This window comes from Genypterus blacodes, unplaced genomic scaffold (assembly GCF_046128005.1).
Source record: "Genypterus blacodes isolate CSIRO-AG114 ecotype Tasmania unplaced genomic scaffold, CSIRO-AGI_Gbla_v1 ptg000111l_1, whole genome shotgun sequence".
Lineage (NCBI taxonomy): Eukaryota > Metazoa > Chordata > Actinopteri > Ophidiiformes > Ophidiidae > Genypterus > Genypterus blacodes.
Window position 1 is genome coordinate 4,129,752 of NW_027466915.1, and position 19,685 is coordinate 4,149,436.

Here is a 19,685-nt window from a genome sequence, read left to right on the forward strand (position 1 = left end):
AGAATAGCTGAGAGTAGGACTAGGACACAACAACTGTTAAAACTGATTAAAAATTAAGTGTTAATTCTCTTCTGCAAATTCACACTATAAGTAGGCAGTTTCAGGCAAAAATGAATTAAAAAACCCTCCAAAATAAAAGAGTTGCAGTGGTAAAACAAACTCATCACAGATGAACGATCGACTACTGTAGTTACACTGATGCCACATTGTAAATAGTGTGTTCCATCTCTTCTACCAGTTTGGCACACAAATTCTACAACAAAATGCTCTATTTCTAAGCCATAATGATCAAACTAGAGGAAATCTAAATCAATCTTTTTCTAGTGGAAAAAGCAAAGAATAAAACTTGAAGTTCATTTTAAGTATCTCCTAAAATAACAAACACACAAAACCTTTCTCCCTAGTGTGTGGTTTTCAACACCTAGCTACTAGCTACAAGGCACAAATGACCTTTCTATTTATTGTCAAAGAGAGTTGTCTCCTTAATTTATTTACCTGGCCACATTTGACCACAACTAAATGGGCATTTGGCTGTGTATGATCATCTTACCACTAGAGGGCATCATTTGTAAAGGTGTTTACTTCCTTTGCCTTCCAAAGATCGATAAAATAGGACAATTTCAGGGCCAGTATGTGTGCACTAGATGACCTATTTTGCAGCACATTGAATCCAGACGTTTCAGTCAAATGATCTTTTACACACAAACATACACACACACCATCACCTATGAAATTAGCCACTTTCACCACAGTGTGGCAGTGATGATTAAGTTCCATTCCATCTCAGATAAAACAGAAACATGTTCAAGAAGAGACAACTACAACATGCAGGCTTGTTCAAAGTAGTAACAATACTACTAATAAAAATAATGATGAAGTATATCGTATATGCTGTCTCTACAGTTACCACATTTGACATATCTATATGACTACATTGGACTTTTTTTCAACATTAAAAAAGTAAAGAATTTTGGTCATCATTTTTTCACGTGTTATCTGGAAAAACTACTTTTTTTTGTTATTTTGACCAGTTGTCATTTTCTGTAAAAAATAAAATGCTTTAAATGACAATATTGTTAGATGGAATTTGGGAGTAATGTTGTCAGTAGTTTATAGAATAAAACAAAAATGTTTATACACGCAAAAACGTACTTATAAAAAGTTAAACCAGAGAAACTGATACTTTTCCACTGGTTTTTAATATTTTTTCTGGAGCTGTATATACAATGTCTTAACACTGTGCCTGAATAGCTCCATGGATTGACTGAAATGTTTGTGTGTGTTTTGCTGCATTTCTTGATCCTTGTCTTGAAAAAGATGTCAGATTGAATTCAGATGTCTCAATTTGACTCATGGTTGCTTGTTATGGTGATCTATTTGCAGAAAAAGGGTTGTAAATTTGTTCCTTGGTATTAAAGAGAATATTTTAGATTTCCTTGCAGGCTTTGCAGACTTTCTCAATAACATGACGGAATGAGGTCATTCATTTTTTTTTGTCTTTTATCCATAGAATTGTCAGAGTTATGGCAGCTTCTTCATATGAGAGAGGTTACCACCAGGGGCAAGAGGAGGTTATGACCTCAACAGCAAGAACAAACCTACAATTATCAGTGGCCACGTAATGAGGATTCACTTTAGTTTGATTGTGACTTTCCTTTATTCTTAAACAAATACGCTCACACTTTGAAGGGTGTGAAGGGCCACCAACACAACTGGATACATTTTCAGTCACTTCTATCAAACTTCTGATTTATAACAGCTGACAATAACATTTAAAGAGAATTAGAGTTGTACATTATCATATATATAAGACTGTGGTGTAAATATGGAGTATAGACTAATTCAAGCATAGTATTGCTGTGGTGGATCTTTAGCACTTCTGTGGTCAGAGGGCATCGCTTTAACTGCGGTGGGTTGTGTGGGAACTAGCCTACAGACAGTTAACCTTGACCACATGTTCCAACACTCTAAATGGACCCTGTAATGATAACCCAGTGTAATTACTGACTTCTCTTTGAAAGGAATGCACGATGAACATACAGCTCTTTTGGATTTGTTTTTTAAACTGCATGCACATTTCTTTTCATGTGCAGGAACATGCAGAAATGTGCTTACATTAACCTCTACACGAGTATGGAATGAGCTGATGTATGGTTTAAGTGAACAGTTTTATGTCTACCCACTGCCATGGGCAATAAATACTCTTCTTTTCCAGTGATGACTATGGTTTGCAGCTCATATGATGCTACGGTAAATACTATCCTGTAAAATGAGTGATTCATATCATGATTCAAGCATTTCGGGCAGGGAGGAAGTGTGCTGACATTCCTCTGTGGAGGAAACTGTTAGACATGTCATGACATCAGTACTGACAGATGCACGGCTCAATGTGTAAATCAACAAGAAGAGAGCTTATTGTAAATGGGAAGATTAAAGAGTGCAGGACTGACCCCAACATGTAGCGTGCTGATTTTCTCTTCATGAAAACCAGGTTGGCTTTACAACCTAACATAAATAATAATGTCTCATTACAGAATTGAGCAGCATTACTGAAGAGTCAGAGTTAACATTCTGCAAACTTGTAGACTTAAAAATATTCTCATGATTACAAAATAGTGAATAAACCATAACAATGTTCAGCTGGACTGTTACAGCAAAATATATTCAAGTATGATTTACAGCTTAATATTTTACAATGACAACATACAGTATCTTTATCAACCCCACCTGATCACAATATCCCACTGACCCCGTCTATTTCACTCTCCATCCTTGAGCTTTTTTACCTTTAATGCAACCTCACAATTATCAAAATGATAAAGCATTGGAAACTATACCACTGAAGTTTAATCTTCAACACAACTCTCTGATTAATAGCCAATGGTGTGACATATTCTGGGAATAACACTTTCGATGTTGAGCTGTGCTTGCTCAAAGACCTGGGGCATTTTTTCCCCCCAACCAACATTTGAGATTTTATGGATGGTGTGAACGCTGAAAGAGATTACAGCAGCCAGCTCCACGTAATTGCCAGTAATTTCAGACAGCATGATTCACAACTGTTGTGTCACTGGGCTTGCTGTTTTCATGTTTTGTTTTCAACATGTTGGAAGAGATCTGCGATAGAAACATTCTCACACTATGCCCGATGCTTGACTAGATTGTTTCAAATATGTTTCTACAGTACACTTTCACAGCCCGTGCTAAAAATCACCCATATTGCAGATCAAAGTGACGAGCTGTTTTTCTTGCAAATGTTTCAAAGGTTCCCAAACGCTACATGTCTCGCTGACTGGAAAATGTGAGTCAGTGTCGAGGCCTTATCCTCCTCTCCGCTGGTACTGTAGGTCTCTGATACGATCAGACATGACAGGCAGCATTCGGTGATGACAGCAAAGATCAAAAGTGATAGGTGGACAGAAATCTGTTGGCTGGGCTTTTCTGAGTGGGGAAATCTGGAGGTCACTGTGCAGCAGCAAAACAAGCCAGAGACCATGGGACCAAGGATAATAGCTATGTGGGTGCTAGTGGACTTCAGATAGTATTTGCAGATATGTTTCTGTTACATCAAAGCCCTATTCTTAGAATAAAAAATAGGGTTTTACATTCATACTTTGAACAATGTCCTTTGAAACTGTTTATCTCCTCATCAGCCAAGTAAGAAACATGGGGCCAGATGTATTTAGCCTTTTACACGGGTTTGGGACGCAGATTTGATGCATTGTGCTCTAAAAAGCAAGTTATGGTAACGTGTTTTGTATCAAACAGACGCATGGGCCTGGAAGCACAGTTTGAGTGTGAGCTGGATGAGTCATCGCATGGTCTTTATGCAAATCCATTGAATTTACTAAAGGGTCATACAAATTAGAATGTCCACATTTTGTCATACACTATCTCTGGTGCTTAACACGTTACAGAGCATAAACATATACATTTCCCCACATCCAATTAAGATGTTGCATGCACTACATTAGTTTTTTGACATAGCCAATTTCCCCAATAATATTGGAGCCATAGATTGCACTCACATACCGCTTGTCCGCCCCCCACCTTTTCCTAAGCAAAGACGGTTATAGAAATCGAAAACACAAATATTCCATGAATGTGCAAGTAGTCTGTGATGCAACTGAAAGAATCACAAATATTATGGCGAAGTCTTATTATGCCATGTTTGCTTTATTTCCTCCGTAGTTCTTTTGGTGGCTCCTGTTGCATGAAGCTTACAGTATGAGTAATAGACACCCAAATGTTGTTGTTTTGATATTATTTTTTATCAAATTTCATTTTATTTTCCGAGCTTGTTGATGGCTCCATGTTGGCACAATTCCACCATTAAACCGTGCCTTTTAAACTCTCATTCACACGCAAAATGAGATTAGTAGGCAGGCCCATTCACTGACTACGTAATTGGCTGTTAATTGGCTTGGTTTGTTTTACTTTTATGCTTTACTAATGTATCTGGCCCAGAGTGTTTTGCGGTATTGCAAGAAAAAGATTTGAGTATGTCCGATGAAATGACTGCCATAAAATGACCACAGATTGGCAGTGTAGAGTTGATAACACTACTTTAATCAACATTAAAACTTCTGCAGGGATTGTAGTATGCCAAATAGTTGAGGGGCAGAGATAACCTGGAGCCCTTTCTTTAACTGGAGGCTTTTTATTGAGGTGAGAAAATTCCATGGCAGACACCAAAAACATGCATTAACATACCACTGCAAAAGCCAAGGTTAGCGAACCCGGACCATACTCACTTATTACCCCTAACTACCCCTTTGGAAATATACATCTATAACATTTGGCACACAGACCTCTAATAACAAACGGCTAACAACCACTCATTATGGGGGCTTGAGCAGGAGATTTACAAATCTTAGGTTCAGCGGTGTTGGACAGGTTCCCCCTGCTTGAAAATGGTTATTCCATCAAGGGCACAGTGAGCTGTGTGATAAAATCTTGTGATTTATTCCCGGCGACTGATAATTACTGGTGTCTTGTCACCTGTCAAAATGAATGGACGGGGAGAGTCCGAGGCTGTAGTCGTCATGCTCTTTACACCATAGCAGTAAATCTGACATGTTTGTGAAGCCGTAAATCACAGCTTGTGATAGCCCACGTACCCCTTAGAGCAGAGTGGCGTGGGTTGAACTGTTATGTTATAAAGGTATGCAAAAGAGCAAAGAGTAAAGTGATTAAAACAGAAATGTACAGTGCTTGCAAAAGAAGACAAAATGTCTCCTGAGGTAAACTTAACGAGTAAAAGACCTCTTCATTACAATTGTGGCTCAACTACTTATGCACTAACTGTGAAAGCTCTATAAAGGCACAATCAAGTGCTACGTCAATGTCTGGAGACCCATTTTGCTCAGCTTGTTGTACCAGCCAGCAATCTGGCCTGAAATCTACAAAACCTTTTTCTGTTACACCTGGGTAAGAATAAAATGTGAAATGTTTATCCGAAGTTAGTAAAACATTTTTAAAAAATTCAACAAATGGAGTTAGGGTTAGGGCTAACCCTAACCCTGCACAAGTACGTGCAAACCTCTTAATTGTATCAGAGAAATATAGTGTATAAAAGCCTTTTGTGTCTTATGTTGCAGATGCTTATTGTCATTATTAATATTTTTATTGGGAATGTAAAATAAGTACAAAAACGTAGTTTTTCCAATTTTTGTCGTAACAAGAATAACCAAAGTGGCCTCAAGAGGTCTACGTCTCTATGTTTCGCCAAGCCAGAAATCCCAAAATTGACTTTATGGATGGATATCCAAATGGATATTAACTCAGAAATATCCACATCCATATTTTGAAAAAATTAAACTAAATGTCCAAGCTCATCTTATTTATTACAAAAATGCATAGGGGAATGTTCCTTTAGTGTAAGAAATGACACTGTGCAGATCTCAGAAGAGGTTACAATATTCTCACAATATTTATTCTATTGCGCAACAACTTGTGCAAAAGTGCAGGGCATGTCCAAACTTCACTGCACTATAATAACCATGCATGTTTGGGTACATCAATAAAAGAACTGTATGAGTGAAGAATCCATGTCTACACTAAAATCCCAGACACAACAGTAAAAAGGCCAGACTCAATGTTCCCACCTCAGATCAATACTTGTGCTGAAACACAAGTCTGTAATTGTTCTAAAGGTTGGCGTCTCAAAGCCTGAACACATACAATAAAAAGAAGAGGGCAGGAAGGAAGCAATGCTTCTCAACGACCCCCAGTTCAGATTTTGAGGGCCTGCCCTTTAGTTACCTGACCCATTGCAGGTTGCCAGTAGCTTCGCTAAAAGTGCAATCACCTTTCACTGTCCACTGCAGTATCTGACACACACATCTTTACAGAGAAGCAGGTTTTTTTCTTTTCCACTGGTCAGTTTAAGGCCATTCTATGTTGAGATCTTTGTTTAGAAAGTTATGTGTGTCCTATCGAAATGCTGAATCATTGTGTTTGATTTCAACAGTGTAAGTATTATCAATATGGAGAGAAGTCCTAACTAGTAAAAGATGTTGAAGGATAGATAGCATAGGCCAACAGCAATTGCAGGTTCTAATTGTAAAATATTTGCCCTTGTTTTTCCCTCTCTTTGAAGTCCACAGCCTGCTCTGCTCTTGTCCTCAGGTGCTGCCCAGGACTGATTTATGGGGATGGGTTCCAGGGAAGCTACTCTAAATTACATGGCCCTTAAACCTGAGCGGAGAGAGACAGAGAGAGAGAGAGAGCGAGAGAGAGCAAGAGACGGAGAGAGAGAGCGAGAGAGAGGGGGACGGCTAATTGCAAGGACAAATCTAACCTCCAGCCTATGGTAGATAAGAAGGTTCCTCTATTCCCAGACCTGAGAAAGAGGGAAACAAGAATAACAGATTAGCCTGTTTAGAAAAATTTGCAATTTGTCACAGATGTCCTGGACAAATACACACGAAACGCCCATTTAGATGAATATCACAAAAGTGAGCCATACGCTTCACTATGCCTATAAGAAATAATCATTTTGCTAAGTCTAAGTGGCCTGACATCATGCTGTTCTATGTGAAAGAAGGAATTACAAAGGCAAGCAATAAGGACATTTACTGAACTCATGGAAAACCATGAGCAATCAGTGATAAGAGGGTTAATAAGAAAACAGGAATTAATCGTGCTATTCTCAAATAATTAATAATAATAATAATAATAATAATAATAATAACACATAAGCAAATAATGTTTTTGCTTATGTATTGGACAGACAAACGTCTTAACAGATCCTGTACGGGATGTGAGGGAGTGTTGGAGTAGGAGGAGGAGGTGACAGTGCCATATGCCTGGAGGGCACCCATAAACCTAGGGAGAGAGAGAGAGAGAGAGAGAGAGAGAGAGAGAGAGAGAGAGAGAGACAGAGAGACAGAGAGCGAGAGAGAGTGTGCACCATTCCTCACAGGTGATTGCACCATGTGACTTGAATAGCTTTAAAAGCAGACCAACCTGTCTTCTGCAGGTACGAGTAATCACAAGGCACCAGGGGAGTCAGAGGTGGAGAAAACTTGGGCTGTCGGCACGGCAACAAATACCGACAGCCCCGCAAAACAAGTCAAGGAGTATAAGAAGCGTGGTATCCAGCAGCACCGTGAGGAGTCTTCACTACAGAACTGTTAGTCAGACTTGTCTAGTGTCTACGCTGCCTACACAATGAGCTGTAGCAGTGTAGCAGGATCAGAGTTCTCAGAGGAAGAACTGGAGCTTGGCATACTAGATGAAGGGGAGGATGAGGGAAGTCCCAAAGCAGCCTTCCAAGACAGCGAGAGCTCAACCGGCAGCCCAAGTGAAGCAGAAGAAGGCCAGTCCAAGAAGCGCAGTCGGCCCGTCCGCTCGAAGGCTCGACGGATGGCTGCCAACGTCAGAGAACGGAAACGCATCATGGACTACAACCAAGCCTTCAATGCCCTACGCGTTGCTCTCAACCATGACCTCAGCGGCAAGCGCCTCTCCAAGATTTCCACTCTGCAGAGGGCTATCAACAGAATCTCAGCTCTCTCCGTTTTCCTGAGCTCAAATCCCCAGAGCAAGCCCTGCACCCATCGGGAGTGCAACAGATCAGCTGGGTTGCCGGGACCAGCCGTGATGGGAGCATCTCGGCTCGAGCAGACCAGGGTGACAGTTCCTCGCCTGGAGCACCAGAGTTACATCCCCTGGCACCCGTCCATCTCTCACCAGATGCAGCCCCAACAAGGGCTTCAAGTGCACAGACTGCCTGCAGAGCCACACGTCTACGTGGAGAGCATCGGTTCGTCGTGTCCCCCATCACCCCACTATCCTTGTTACCCTACTGAGGGACAGCTTTATGCCTCGCATGGACACTGTAGTAGCCCACCTGACCATTCACCAAGTCCTCTCAGATACCCTCAGGTGGGTGAGGGGTTGGGTTATCAGCCAGGTGTGTGGACCTCCTGCACACAGGGATACATGGACACATTTGTGGAGCCTTCTCCGGCTCTTGGGCTTCCATGGCAGGTGAGCTACCTGCAGGAGCCAGAACACAGTCTGTCCTTGCTCTGACAAACTAAATTGTCTGTCCTTGCTCTGAGGCTAAATCCACCACTGTGAGCCCTGATGACTGCTGAAGACACTACTGGACTACTTCACAAACTCAGGGAGAAAAATTATGAGAGATTTTTGTTCCTGCTGTTGCCAGCACTTCAGTATTACAGAAACATTATAGATTCATGTCCAGGAGCGTCATCGATATGTTATTTACAAATATTAAACGTGCAATGGCAAACTAGACTGCAGAATGTTGTATATATTTTGGTAAATGTATTTTTCAAAATGTTAGGTCTACAGAATGTTTCACTATTTGTTGTAAGTATATAACCTGCAGAATGTTGTCTTTTTACTGGCTAAGTCATTTGGAGAATATGCAAATGTAGGCCATATGTGCAGCACACTGAAGCCAAGCTGATGTTCAACAAGGATGGGACCTGGATACTCAACACACGTTCTTTTAAAGATACAAGTAGTGGAAGACAAAATGTGAATAAGATCGTTGAAGCTTGACTTTAAAACAACCTTAGAGTTGTTACAGCCACACTTCATATTCGTATTTATTAGCTCTAATGCATTAAAAGTCATTGCTGTTTATAGAGTTGTGAGATATTTGCATCTTTATAAGTTCACAATTAAAGATTATTATACTATGATTCCTGTTATCCTTTCCTTGCATAACTTTAATGTTTTGTTGGAGCTGGACCAGCGCTCAGGACTTCATGGTTACACAATAGTTTGCTTTTCAAAAGTGTGTGTGAGAGTGTGTGCGCGCGTGTGTGCATGGTATGCCTGTGTGTATGTGCTTGATTATAGCCTAAGGTTGGTAGCCTCCACCATTCTAAGGCTGAGATGACAGAGGTCCTTCACTCGGTTGAAAAATGCCCCCCACAAGTCCATTCTTGTCATTTTTGGAGGTAAAGAAAAGTCAAGGTCCTATTTACACACAGCAAAATAAAAGCAAGGCCAAACAATGAGAAGGATAACACTAACACTTTTTTGCTATGTGAGCCTAAAATCCATAAGCAATGCAGGGAAACAAAAACTGCAGGTACTGCATGTTGTGCAATGTGAAACACGGTATGCATTTCTTGACTTTTTGCACAGAGGGGCATTTCAGTTCAAACACCCACTGTGCAACAAAAGCAAGTGAAATCATTATTATTGGTGGGTCAGCTGGTATTTGTGCAGATCAAGGAGGGAAAATTGGAACCACACACTTTTTTCTCGGGCCTACCAGTTAGTCAACAACACTTTTCCCTCCCCGGCTGAGCGGTAATGTCATGGAAACAGCTTTAATATTAGACTATAAGGACAGAGCCCACCGACAGATTTATGTACGCTCAGGAAGGAAGCCTGTGCCCCGTCATCACAGCGGTGAAATCCCCTGTTGGGCTGCACCGGCTCGCAGGTGGAGCAGGGTGTGTGAGAGGTGTTTTTTGAACATCCTGGAGGTCTCCCAACAAGAGCCTTGAGATGCTGCTGAAAAGAGTTGGCCTGGGGAGAACTACTGCAGGCTCAGTGGAAGAAATAAATAGTGGTGTACAGCAACAATTAACAGGCAGGAAGGAAAGGGAATATGGACAAAGAGATGAATGGAGAGGAGGAGTGGACTAATGGGAAGAGGAGGATATAGTCGGTGAGAAAAAGAATGAGAGTGACTCCACTTTGTGTTTGTCGTTCACCTTCTTTACAGACGTGAATCACTGGAAAACCTTGACTCACCAGTCAGAGACGACTGACAGCATACGGTGACGAAATGTCTCTTCCTCCGCCCTTTTTGGCACTGAAGTCGGTCTCCTGCAGCTTGTGTTCCACCTCATCTGTGTGTCTGGAAAGTTTAAACCTTCTAATCCTTATACTGTTTTTGTAGTTCTTATTACTACTTCATTTCACGACCTCCACACAAGATCAATCAGACACCAACAAGCACTTTGTCAGTTTGTTGTTTGTCATGGAAATGTGAAGCTAGATGGGAATTATTATTGAAAGGATTGGTCTATCTAGGACTTAACAATCACAGCCCCATCAAATATAAATGGAAATCTGACATTTTATTGTAATTGTTTCTCAGACAAAGTGCTGTTATTACTTTTACCAAGAAGGCAGTGCCTCACCTGTGTTTGTCTGTTTGCCGGCAGGACACTGCAAAGAATAAGACAGATTTCAGTTACATTTTGTAGATACTGTAGGTGAGGCGGGTCAAGGAAGAATTGATTTGATTTTGTGTCAGATTTCAATCTTGAGATAGATATAGGTTGGGTTGCTTTTTTTAAAACAATCTATTTAACGTTACAAATTGGGCAGAATAATCACTAGATATTTTTACACTGTTCACCAGCATTTCCATGACTGTATGAACACATTAAACTACCACCAATGTGTAGCTAAGATGGTGGTGATTCAACGGCATAAAATGGTTTTGACATAATGGTTTTATCAGTTAGAGATGTGGATCGAGGAGGTCTGAATTTGTATGATGTGTTTTCGTGAAACTGATTTTGATATTCTTCTGATAAAATCAGAATCTGTGATCCATATGCAACCAAAGGGTTGTCCCACCAAGAACAGTTGACAACTACATACATTTAAATTATTACCGTCTTCTAACATTGTTTATGGTTTTGAAATCAGTCATTTGCAATCACAAACGCCAAGACAATTTCTTCCTTTACATTCATCAAATGAGCTCATAATTACATTACGTAGCAGGTATGTAATAATATGAGATAATCCAACCTGAAATAAAAATTTTACAAGTCCCACCCTGACTCACCTACCACTTGACTTCATTTTATCCGTGTCAGTGATGCATCTTTTTTTCAGACGGTTCCACCTCTTCGACATCCTCTGCTGCCAAGCTGATGGAAAAGAAAAACAAGCAAACATGAGAGAAATGATGCCAAGACACCAGGGTGTGTTTGTGTGATATATGGGAATGAGTCAGCCTTCAGAGGCATATTGATGCTCTGCATAGCATGCAAACCCCCTGTTATCCACAGACACACACACGCACGCACACGCGCGCACACACACCCACACACACACACACACACACACTGCACTACAATGACATCATTGGTGAATGTGATGGAAGTGAAGGTGCCAGAAGACATGCTCAGACAAACATTACTTTGTTCCCATGACATGTACATACACACACTCTAGGCCTGCATTATCAATGAGTGTCTTGGACACCAGTTAACTGCAGCAGGTTTAAACTAATTTCACATTTCATTTTAATCACAAAGTCAGTCAGTCAATAACATTTTACTCTGCAAAGAATGTTATTTGTGTGTGTGTCAAAAAGTTATTAACCAATTTTGAATAATTAGTGAAAGGTTGGGTCAAGGCCCAGAGAAAAACGCTACATACAATGTTTAAAAAAAAAAACAATGTCAATGTCTTCTTAAGTAATACAAGTTCAATGTAAGTGAATTACAGAGAATGTGAAGAGAAATTGTGCCAGAGATATGTGGCCAGACATAAAATGTGAAATATGAAAGGTATAGCATTGGTAAAATAGTAAAATAACTAACTAATAATATAAAGAATATAATAATATTGTTTTGTTTTCTATGAAATGAATTTGATGTGAATTTATTAGTGTGAGCTCGACACTTAAAATGTATACAGAAAAAAACAAGCTTATGTTGCTGAATTGAAGTGTTGGATATCAACATTTTGTAAATGTTCACACAAAAGACGCTTATTCAGCTGGTTTGGGTGGATGTTGATGTTGATAAATGTTACTAATAATGTACATGAGTACCTCTCGGACACTTTTATCTTGTCAAAGTAGCTCTCAGAGACAAAAAGGTTGGAGACCACTGGCCTAAACTGTATGACTCTAATCACAATCCCTGGGTTCCTACATGGGCCCTGCCAGGAACATTCAGTTTGGGCTTACTATGTAATTTGCATTCTGCCATTCTATGTTGAGGGGCAGATTTCACTGCATTAAATCTGCCCTGTTAAAGTTCTCTGTATAGTCACAGTGGCACTGCTTTAGTTTTACAAGAAATAATGTCTTTGAGGTATTAACATTTCATTTATATTTCCTTAAAGAGTATCCATTTTCTTTTAGATTCAATTCAAGTCTCCTTTCCTTTTTATCCTTGTTAAATCCTTGCCTAAGGCATCCATGGAAAGTTATCTTTGCCATTTCCTACATGTTAGACAAGATTCAGCTTGTTTTATTGATTTGTATGAATTCACAGATCAATAGGCAGTTTCACTACCGAACACTAGATGGAGGCACAACAATGGAGCTTTGCTGAACATTAATTCAGTACGAAATAGGGGTGTAAGCGCCACAGATATTCAGTAAACAACCGGTGGAAGGAATGAACTGGCTTGAATTCCAACAACCATATACAACTCACAATTCCATTCACAATGTAAAATCTAAACAAAGGAGTGAATAGTATAAATGAGCTGCTAGTTAAGCGCACAGCCCTTGTGTAAACATGCAAACAAATGAGTCTCCTGTTGAGATTTGAAGGCTTAAAAATTCAAGAGCTTATTGAAATTCCAATACCATCTGTGAGCAGGCAGACAATTCACTTCCGAATACACAGTCTATTCAGATTTCACCATTGAGCACAGTCTCAGAGATTTGGGGATTTGTCATCTGCTATGGTGGCATTATGAAATAATTTCCTTGAATGAGTGGTTCAGTCAACCATGGAGGTTCGGTCACCAACAAAACTGTCAAATCTGCTGTTTGTCCGACAAGGAAAGATGTTGTCAGATCAAGTAAAATGACACAAATGAATGTATGAAATGAAGTTTAAAGCCTGACAAAATAATGCTGTGAGTTGCCAGAATTGGAATGTACCTGTGAAGCTTTTTGAAATGTTACATGACACATTTTGCTCTTCTCTAACTTTGCTTTAAAAAGGTTATTCATGACCGAAACTAAAATGAATGCATTATAGCATCTATTTAACATGCATGGCATAACACCAAGGTCTCCACATGGAAGAAGACATAACATTGTATTTAAGAGTGTGTACGGTGTGAGATTGAGCTCTTCCATTCTGTCATTTTCTGTGTGCTTTGAAAGGCTGCAGTAGCACCTTCCCTCATTACTGCCACACAGACAGAGAGAGAGAGAGAGAGAGAGAGAGAGAGAGAGAGAGAGAGAGAGAGAGAGAGAGAGAGAGAGAGAGAGAGAGAGAGAGAGAGAGAGAGAGAGAGAGAGAGAGCTTTTCTGTTTACAGCAGTGATGTGATCTGATTGGTTCTGCTACAGCCTGCCCCGACACTGGCAGTAAATTTCACAATGATGACTTTTACAATTCTATTTTCTAGAAATCAAAATTTACATTGGGTCTAATTATGTGTCCACGGAGTGTCAAGGAGTGGCTGTTAGGACATTGTGATACATGCTTAACGATCTGCGTTATCACCATTTAATTGGAACATCTGCTCACACTAGTGATGCTTGATCAACAAATAAGATTTTTTTTTTGTAGAAAAGATGAAACGATTTGTCTTAATTGGAGGCCCGTGTGTGTGTGTGTGTGTGTGCGAGAGGGTGGGTGGGTGGTTGGGTGGTGGTCATTTGAATGTGGAATCTTGGCCTGCAGTTCAGCTAACTTTGCTTACATCCTTTAGTCCTGGCACATTGCTATTTTTAGTTTTGGTAAGTGTATGTGCCAGTTGTTAGCTCTAGAGACCCACCCTCTGAGTCACCACACAATAACTTCAGTACAAATAAAACATATGAACCTTATGAATATGATTGTATGAATGTAAAATTAATTTTGAGCTTATTTGCTGAATTTCTACTCATCTTTGCAGTGGTTAAGAGCTGTGTGTTGTATTTGCTGCAGAGGTCTACAGACTTTGCTTAGCTGCAGCTGCAGTGGTCCACCGCCCCAGGCCTGACTTGCAGCTTTCTTGCTTAATGATATTCATGCTTAATTTTATGAGGCTGAACTCAACCATTATTTTCCATGAGGCTGACGCTTGGCTGGTGATGAATATGACCCTCTTCCCCAGTTGACATAGAATGGGGGACAAAAAGTTGGCCTCCTAGGATATATGGAAATTTGCACACAATACACAGTACTACGCAGTACAAACATGCATTGAGGGCATTATATGTGCGAGGCATGTGTGCATGCGTCTCTTGGTGCTGCGCAAAGCTTCTCCCTTTCTTTGTGTCAACGTGTCAAGACCTACCAATCACAAAGGTCGGTTAAGTTGGTGGTAAAAAGAGAACCTGTTGCACTATTATTTGTGATGGTGCAATACTATCTAAATACGTTCACTTGTGAATCTCTTAATAAAGAAGAATGGGGGAGAAATTCTTTAATTAAGTTTTGCCTGTGCTGTTGGACCATTCCATCATTTAATTCTTTGATAGAACATTGCATATAGACAACTGCTTCATTAATAGTGTATTAAAAAGTCTGTGTAGTATCACCTACATCTGAGCTTTACAAGGTGCAATATGTTCGTAGAAAGCTTAACGACAGGACTGTAATCTAAGTTTTAATAGAAGCCATGCAATATGTTGACTGGAAACTTTTACTGAGGTGAGCGGTGCAATAAAATGTGTGCAACATCAAGCGTTCAGAATTCAAGTTTCTGAATGCAAGTCGCATTTTGCAAGTTAGTGAACAATTATGTATGCACGTATGAACAGTGTGAACAGTGTAATACTTATTATGTCTTGTGTCTATGTTTTAGCTTTTTTTTTTTAGGTAAATTACCAAAGACAAATCCCCTGAGGGGACAATAAAGTACTGAATATCTTGTCTTATTATCTCTTATCTTACCTGAACATAATAAAGACCAATGGCCATTGTTATCTGAGGGCTGGGCTGCTGGTAAAGTCGTCCCTGTTTCTCCAGTATCAGTCCATTGTGCATGCTTAAAATACAATTTGCATGTTTTCCAACCATTAGCCACTGAGGTCCCCTTCATCCTGAAGAGGAATAAGTAAAGCAAAGAAGAGAAAAAACATGAAGGAATGAACAAACACGGGACCAGTACAGCCTCTAAACCAACTGTAGCAACTATGCATTTGATCTTGAACAGTGCACAAAGGTGACATCATGACAAGATGACACATCTCCCAATCCACCCTGGGTAACCCACTCGTCTGACATTGAGGTTACAAAGACGCAGAGCTAAGCTGAGAATAGATGCTGGCAGTTCTGGCACTGAGATGGCCTCAAGGTGAAAGGGCTTGGGCTTATGAACCTGGAAGATTTGTAACAGTGAAACCAAGCCATGATGTCGTAAAGGGCTTTGATTCTGTCTCATGTTGTAAGCATTCTGCGAGTCAGTCCCCTGACCTGCATCCTTGTACATCCATTAAATTCAGCAATTCTTTATTTCCTTCAACAAGGTGTGTCTTTGTTTTGAGAGGTGTGAGGCTATTCAGCCTTCTCTTGATAAGCAGCGGGAAATAACCGAAGGCTGGGAAATTTGATTACATTTTACTATTGTGGTCTAGATAAAGACAACATAAGCTGCACTGCAGATTTTATACACACCGATGCACATAGAAAAACACATATCATGTTGGGTCTATTTACTGTGGCCTCCTAGATGCAAACAGCCATTTTGTATTGTCACTCAGTCACCTTTTTGTTTACTAGCTTCTTTTGCTGACTATTGATTGCTCTTCGAATTCAGCTGCAACAACGCTCTATCTCTATTAAACTCACATCATAAACCTGACGAGAGAATCTGATAAAACCGCATTCTGAAAAACACCTTTGTGCAGAGCCCTCAGCAAAATCAGAACCCTTAATTAGCTCAAGACACACCACTGATTCAATCTATGTTATTCACAACTGTCAGCAATGGCGGCTATGCGGATATGGAGTGTGGAAATTCAGTAAACCACACACTCAAGGAATATAGTGTAAGAAAAAATACAACCTCACGGGTCTGTGGCTGTCCTGAAGGTATATGTGTGTATGAACGTGAAGCAAGCATGCTCAGTTGACCTTTCCTGGTTAAAAATAAAGAGATATAAAAATAAAATCCCACTCATCTGACCTGAAAAGTGTTGGTGTCATTGCTTCAATTTGATTTATTACAAAGAAGTTGCTGAGGTGCAGAGTGGACTTCAAAAGCTGCACTGCTGGCTGTTAACACCACTACTGAGGTTATGTTTTCACCTGTGTCTGTCTGTGTGCATTTGTCCGTCTGTCAGCAGGATAACTGGTAACAGCTGGACTTCAATAAGATGTTGTCAACAGCTGGAACTGGGTCGAGGAAGAGTTTGTTACAATTTAAGCCAGATAGAGCTCAATTTCTTCAAGATAGGTTATAGGATTTTTCCTCTATTCCTTGAAGATCAACATACCAATCCAAATGTGGAAACTGTGAGGGATGTGTGTAATCAATGATGGACCATCAACAGGTACACATCAGCCTTTGACCAAGATCAGATTTTGGGGGTTAAAATATGTTAACTGAAAGGGGTCGGATTTATGGAGACTGTAGATTAACATATTTAAAAAATGCAACAATTATTATTGTGTAGCTAATATGAGGTTTGATTCAGCTCTAAAAAAAAACCTTGGTTGGGTGGTCAGTTTATTCATCGTTTGTGTATACTTCAATGACAAAGACTGGTACATGACCCAGGGGAAGAATAATTCACAAATTAAAAATGTATCATAAAAAGATAAATACATTTATGTTTTATTGGCAGAGGTATGCACTCTTTTTTACAGAACAAATCTTTGTTACACATCTGATTTTGTGGTGAAGACAGTAAAGGTCTGGCTTTACATAGGCAAAAGACAAAATCCAATAACTGACTTGATGGAGGTATGAGCTTCCCTGCGAGTACCCTCTAGGTTTTTACATAAATCTGGACTCATTTGATAGCACTGTTAGATCAAGCACACTAACTGTTGCTTCAGGACAGCTTATAGAGACACGTACAAGACGTAACAGACAAAAAGTATTTCTCATTTGTTCTGCTTCACCTCAAGAATATCAAGATGGATGTCATTTCCCAAGGCACCCACTAACACTATTAGTCAGGATGCCAGGCAGAATAAATGGGTGATGTCAACAGCACAGCCGTTTCCCTCTCTCTCCTGTTTGAAGTGCCATAGTTTTTAGAAATCTCATATAAAAATCTGCTCTGTCGTTTGACACCTGTTTCACAGAGCGCCACTGATGAAAGCAATAGCATGCGTGAGCTGTTAGTGTGTTCAGGGATTTAACGAAATTCACCTGTGGCTGCCGTTTCATAAAACTGATGGAATGAAAATGTATGCGTTTTGTCATATTTAATCCTGAACTAACCCAAACATTTGATCTTCAGGACTGACATACACATTTTAGTGTCCTTATTTTCATCTGGGAGTACATTTTGAAAACATAGTAATGAGAAAAGACAACTTATAGTCTCCATTGCTTCCGCATCACTGTGCACACTGAGGGAGAGCAGGCCTAATGCTTCTAACCATGAGCAATTGAAATGTGATATATTTATATAAGCAATTTTTTTGTAGGATCTTCATGACCATTGAAATCCTGTATGATACACAATAAGAATGAGGGAATATAACAAAAGGCATAAATGTCCCCTGAATAGAAACATGGATGGCAGCATGTAGATTTAGTGACGTAGTAAATAATATTGCGAATGTTGATACCGCCAGTTACACAGGATGAACTCACACACACAGGCAGCTCTTATGTGTACCTTTCACACAATGTTGTTCCATTAACTCAAAGGTCAATAAACATAAAGTCATGATGAATAGATTTTGGGATGCTGTCACTTTCTCACAATTTCAATGAAGCACATTCATTTTTAATCATTAACTAGAATAAAGTCATCAGCTCTGACAGATGTTAGGGTGGTGTAGAGTATTTTCTTCTGTTTGATTAGCCTGTTATATATATATATATATATATATATATATATGTGTATGTTGCATTAATTTCTTTTAATATTTTGAACTAAATTCCTTCTTCTTTTTTTTAGATCATTTATTGTGTAAGGTTAAACTTAAACTTATCTTTAAGATTACCTTCAGGGAAATTCATTGGTATGCTGTTTAGCCCTTCGCCTTAACTTGAGGAGGGCAGAGAGACTGGATCACTTCAACTTGGTAATTTAGCTAATAGAGTAGGCCTAAATAATTGTGAAAAGAAAATTGGTAATTTAAAAGGTTATCTGTATCCTGACATTGGACCAGCTATCAGGAATATAAAACGACACCTTGTTAAGTGATTGGACAGGCTCATTTCAGCAGCTATTTTCACTCCTGCAACCCTAATTATTTGATTTTTTCCCTCTCTTGGAGTCCACCTCTAATGGATTGATTTTTCCAGGGAAATTAGTGTATAAAAGCTCCATGAGGGAAGAGGAGAGAGACATATGGGAGAGGGGGTGTTAAGGAGTCGTGGTTTTTAAGAAAAGATACAGAATTTAAACACATGTGTACTGTATTAGCTCCTTCAAAGCATTTACTTGAAACCATTTCATCAAAGTCCAGGGAGAGTAAATGAATTTCACTGATGCATCTTCAATACCCTGAGGTTAATTGTACCCAAGCTGGTGTTTTCCTTAGCAACACCGATTTCCGCACACATTCGTACAGTCCCATTCAAATGAGTCTCTGTCGGGACACACAGAAAAGTGCTCAACTGCAATATGACCAAAAAAGATGTGTCATTAGTCATAGATGAAGATACATTATATGCATGACTTACTTGGCCTCTGGGGTTTTGCTGTATTTTTCTTTTACTGGGATTCTTTTTTTTCTTTTCTGACAGTGCCGCCGAGTCTTGCAATTTAATCAATTCCCTTTTCTGGCCTGAGAAATAGAAAGAAAAGGCAATTACTGAAGGTGAAAATATGATAAGGGTGAAGAATTGAACCTCAGCTGTCGAAAGAAGATGGATTAGTTTTCTCCAGTTAGGTAAGTCAAACAGGATTCATATTTACTGTGTGGTTTAGGAAAATGAAACCCAAACATCATAAAGAGAAGGACTGACATACATACAGACGTTTGGACTCTATAGGGAATTTATCCGTGATTGTTCAAGACAAGGGTGACCTCAATAATCCTACGTAAATTTGCACTGCATGAAAGCAAATGACAGCTCATTCTGATAACAAAGAGAGAACAGCTTCATAGCGGGTCTCATCCAATCCCCTGC

The 19,685-nt window shown here is 39.6% G+C and overlaps 2 protein-coding genes across 2 annotated transcripts in view; one reads left to right on the top strand and one right to left on the bottom strand.

Moving 5' to 3' along the window:
* sptbn4a (spectrin, beta, non-erythrocytic 4a) overlaps positions 1 to 19,685 on the bottom strand; it is a 51,762-nt gene that overhangs the window by 31,625 nt on the left and 452 nt on the right. Inside the window, exons 2-6 of the mRNA XM_076161462.1 lie at positions 19,236 to 19,339; positions 15,317 to 15,465; positions 11,303 to 11,387; positions 10,644 to 10,671; positions 10,252 to 10,357 (exon numbers count right to left, since the gene is read on the bottom strand). The gene's annotated coding sequence lies outside the window, so the exon portion shown is untranslated. The remainder of the gene's footprint in view (positions 1 to 10,251; positions 10,358 to 10,643; positions 10,672 to 11,302; positions 11,388 to 15,316; positions 15,466 to 19,235; positions 19,340 to 19,685) is intronic.
* bhlha9 (basic helix-loop-helix family, member a9) lies at positions 7,675 to 8,541 on the top strand. The gene has a single exon (XM_076161199.1). It carries the CDS (start codon positions 7,675 to 7,677, stop codon positions 8,539 to 8,541), a length of 867 nt encoding a protein of 288 aa, XP_076017314.1.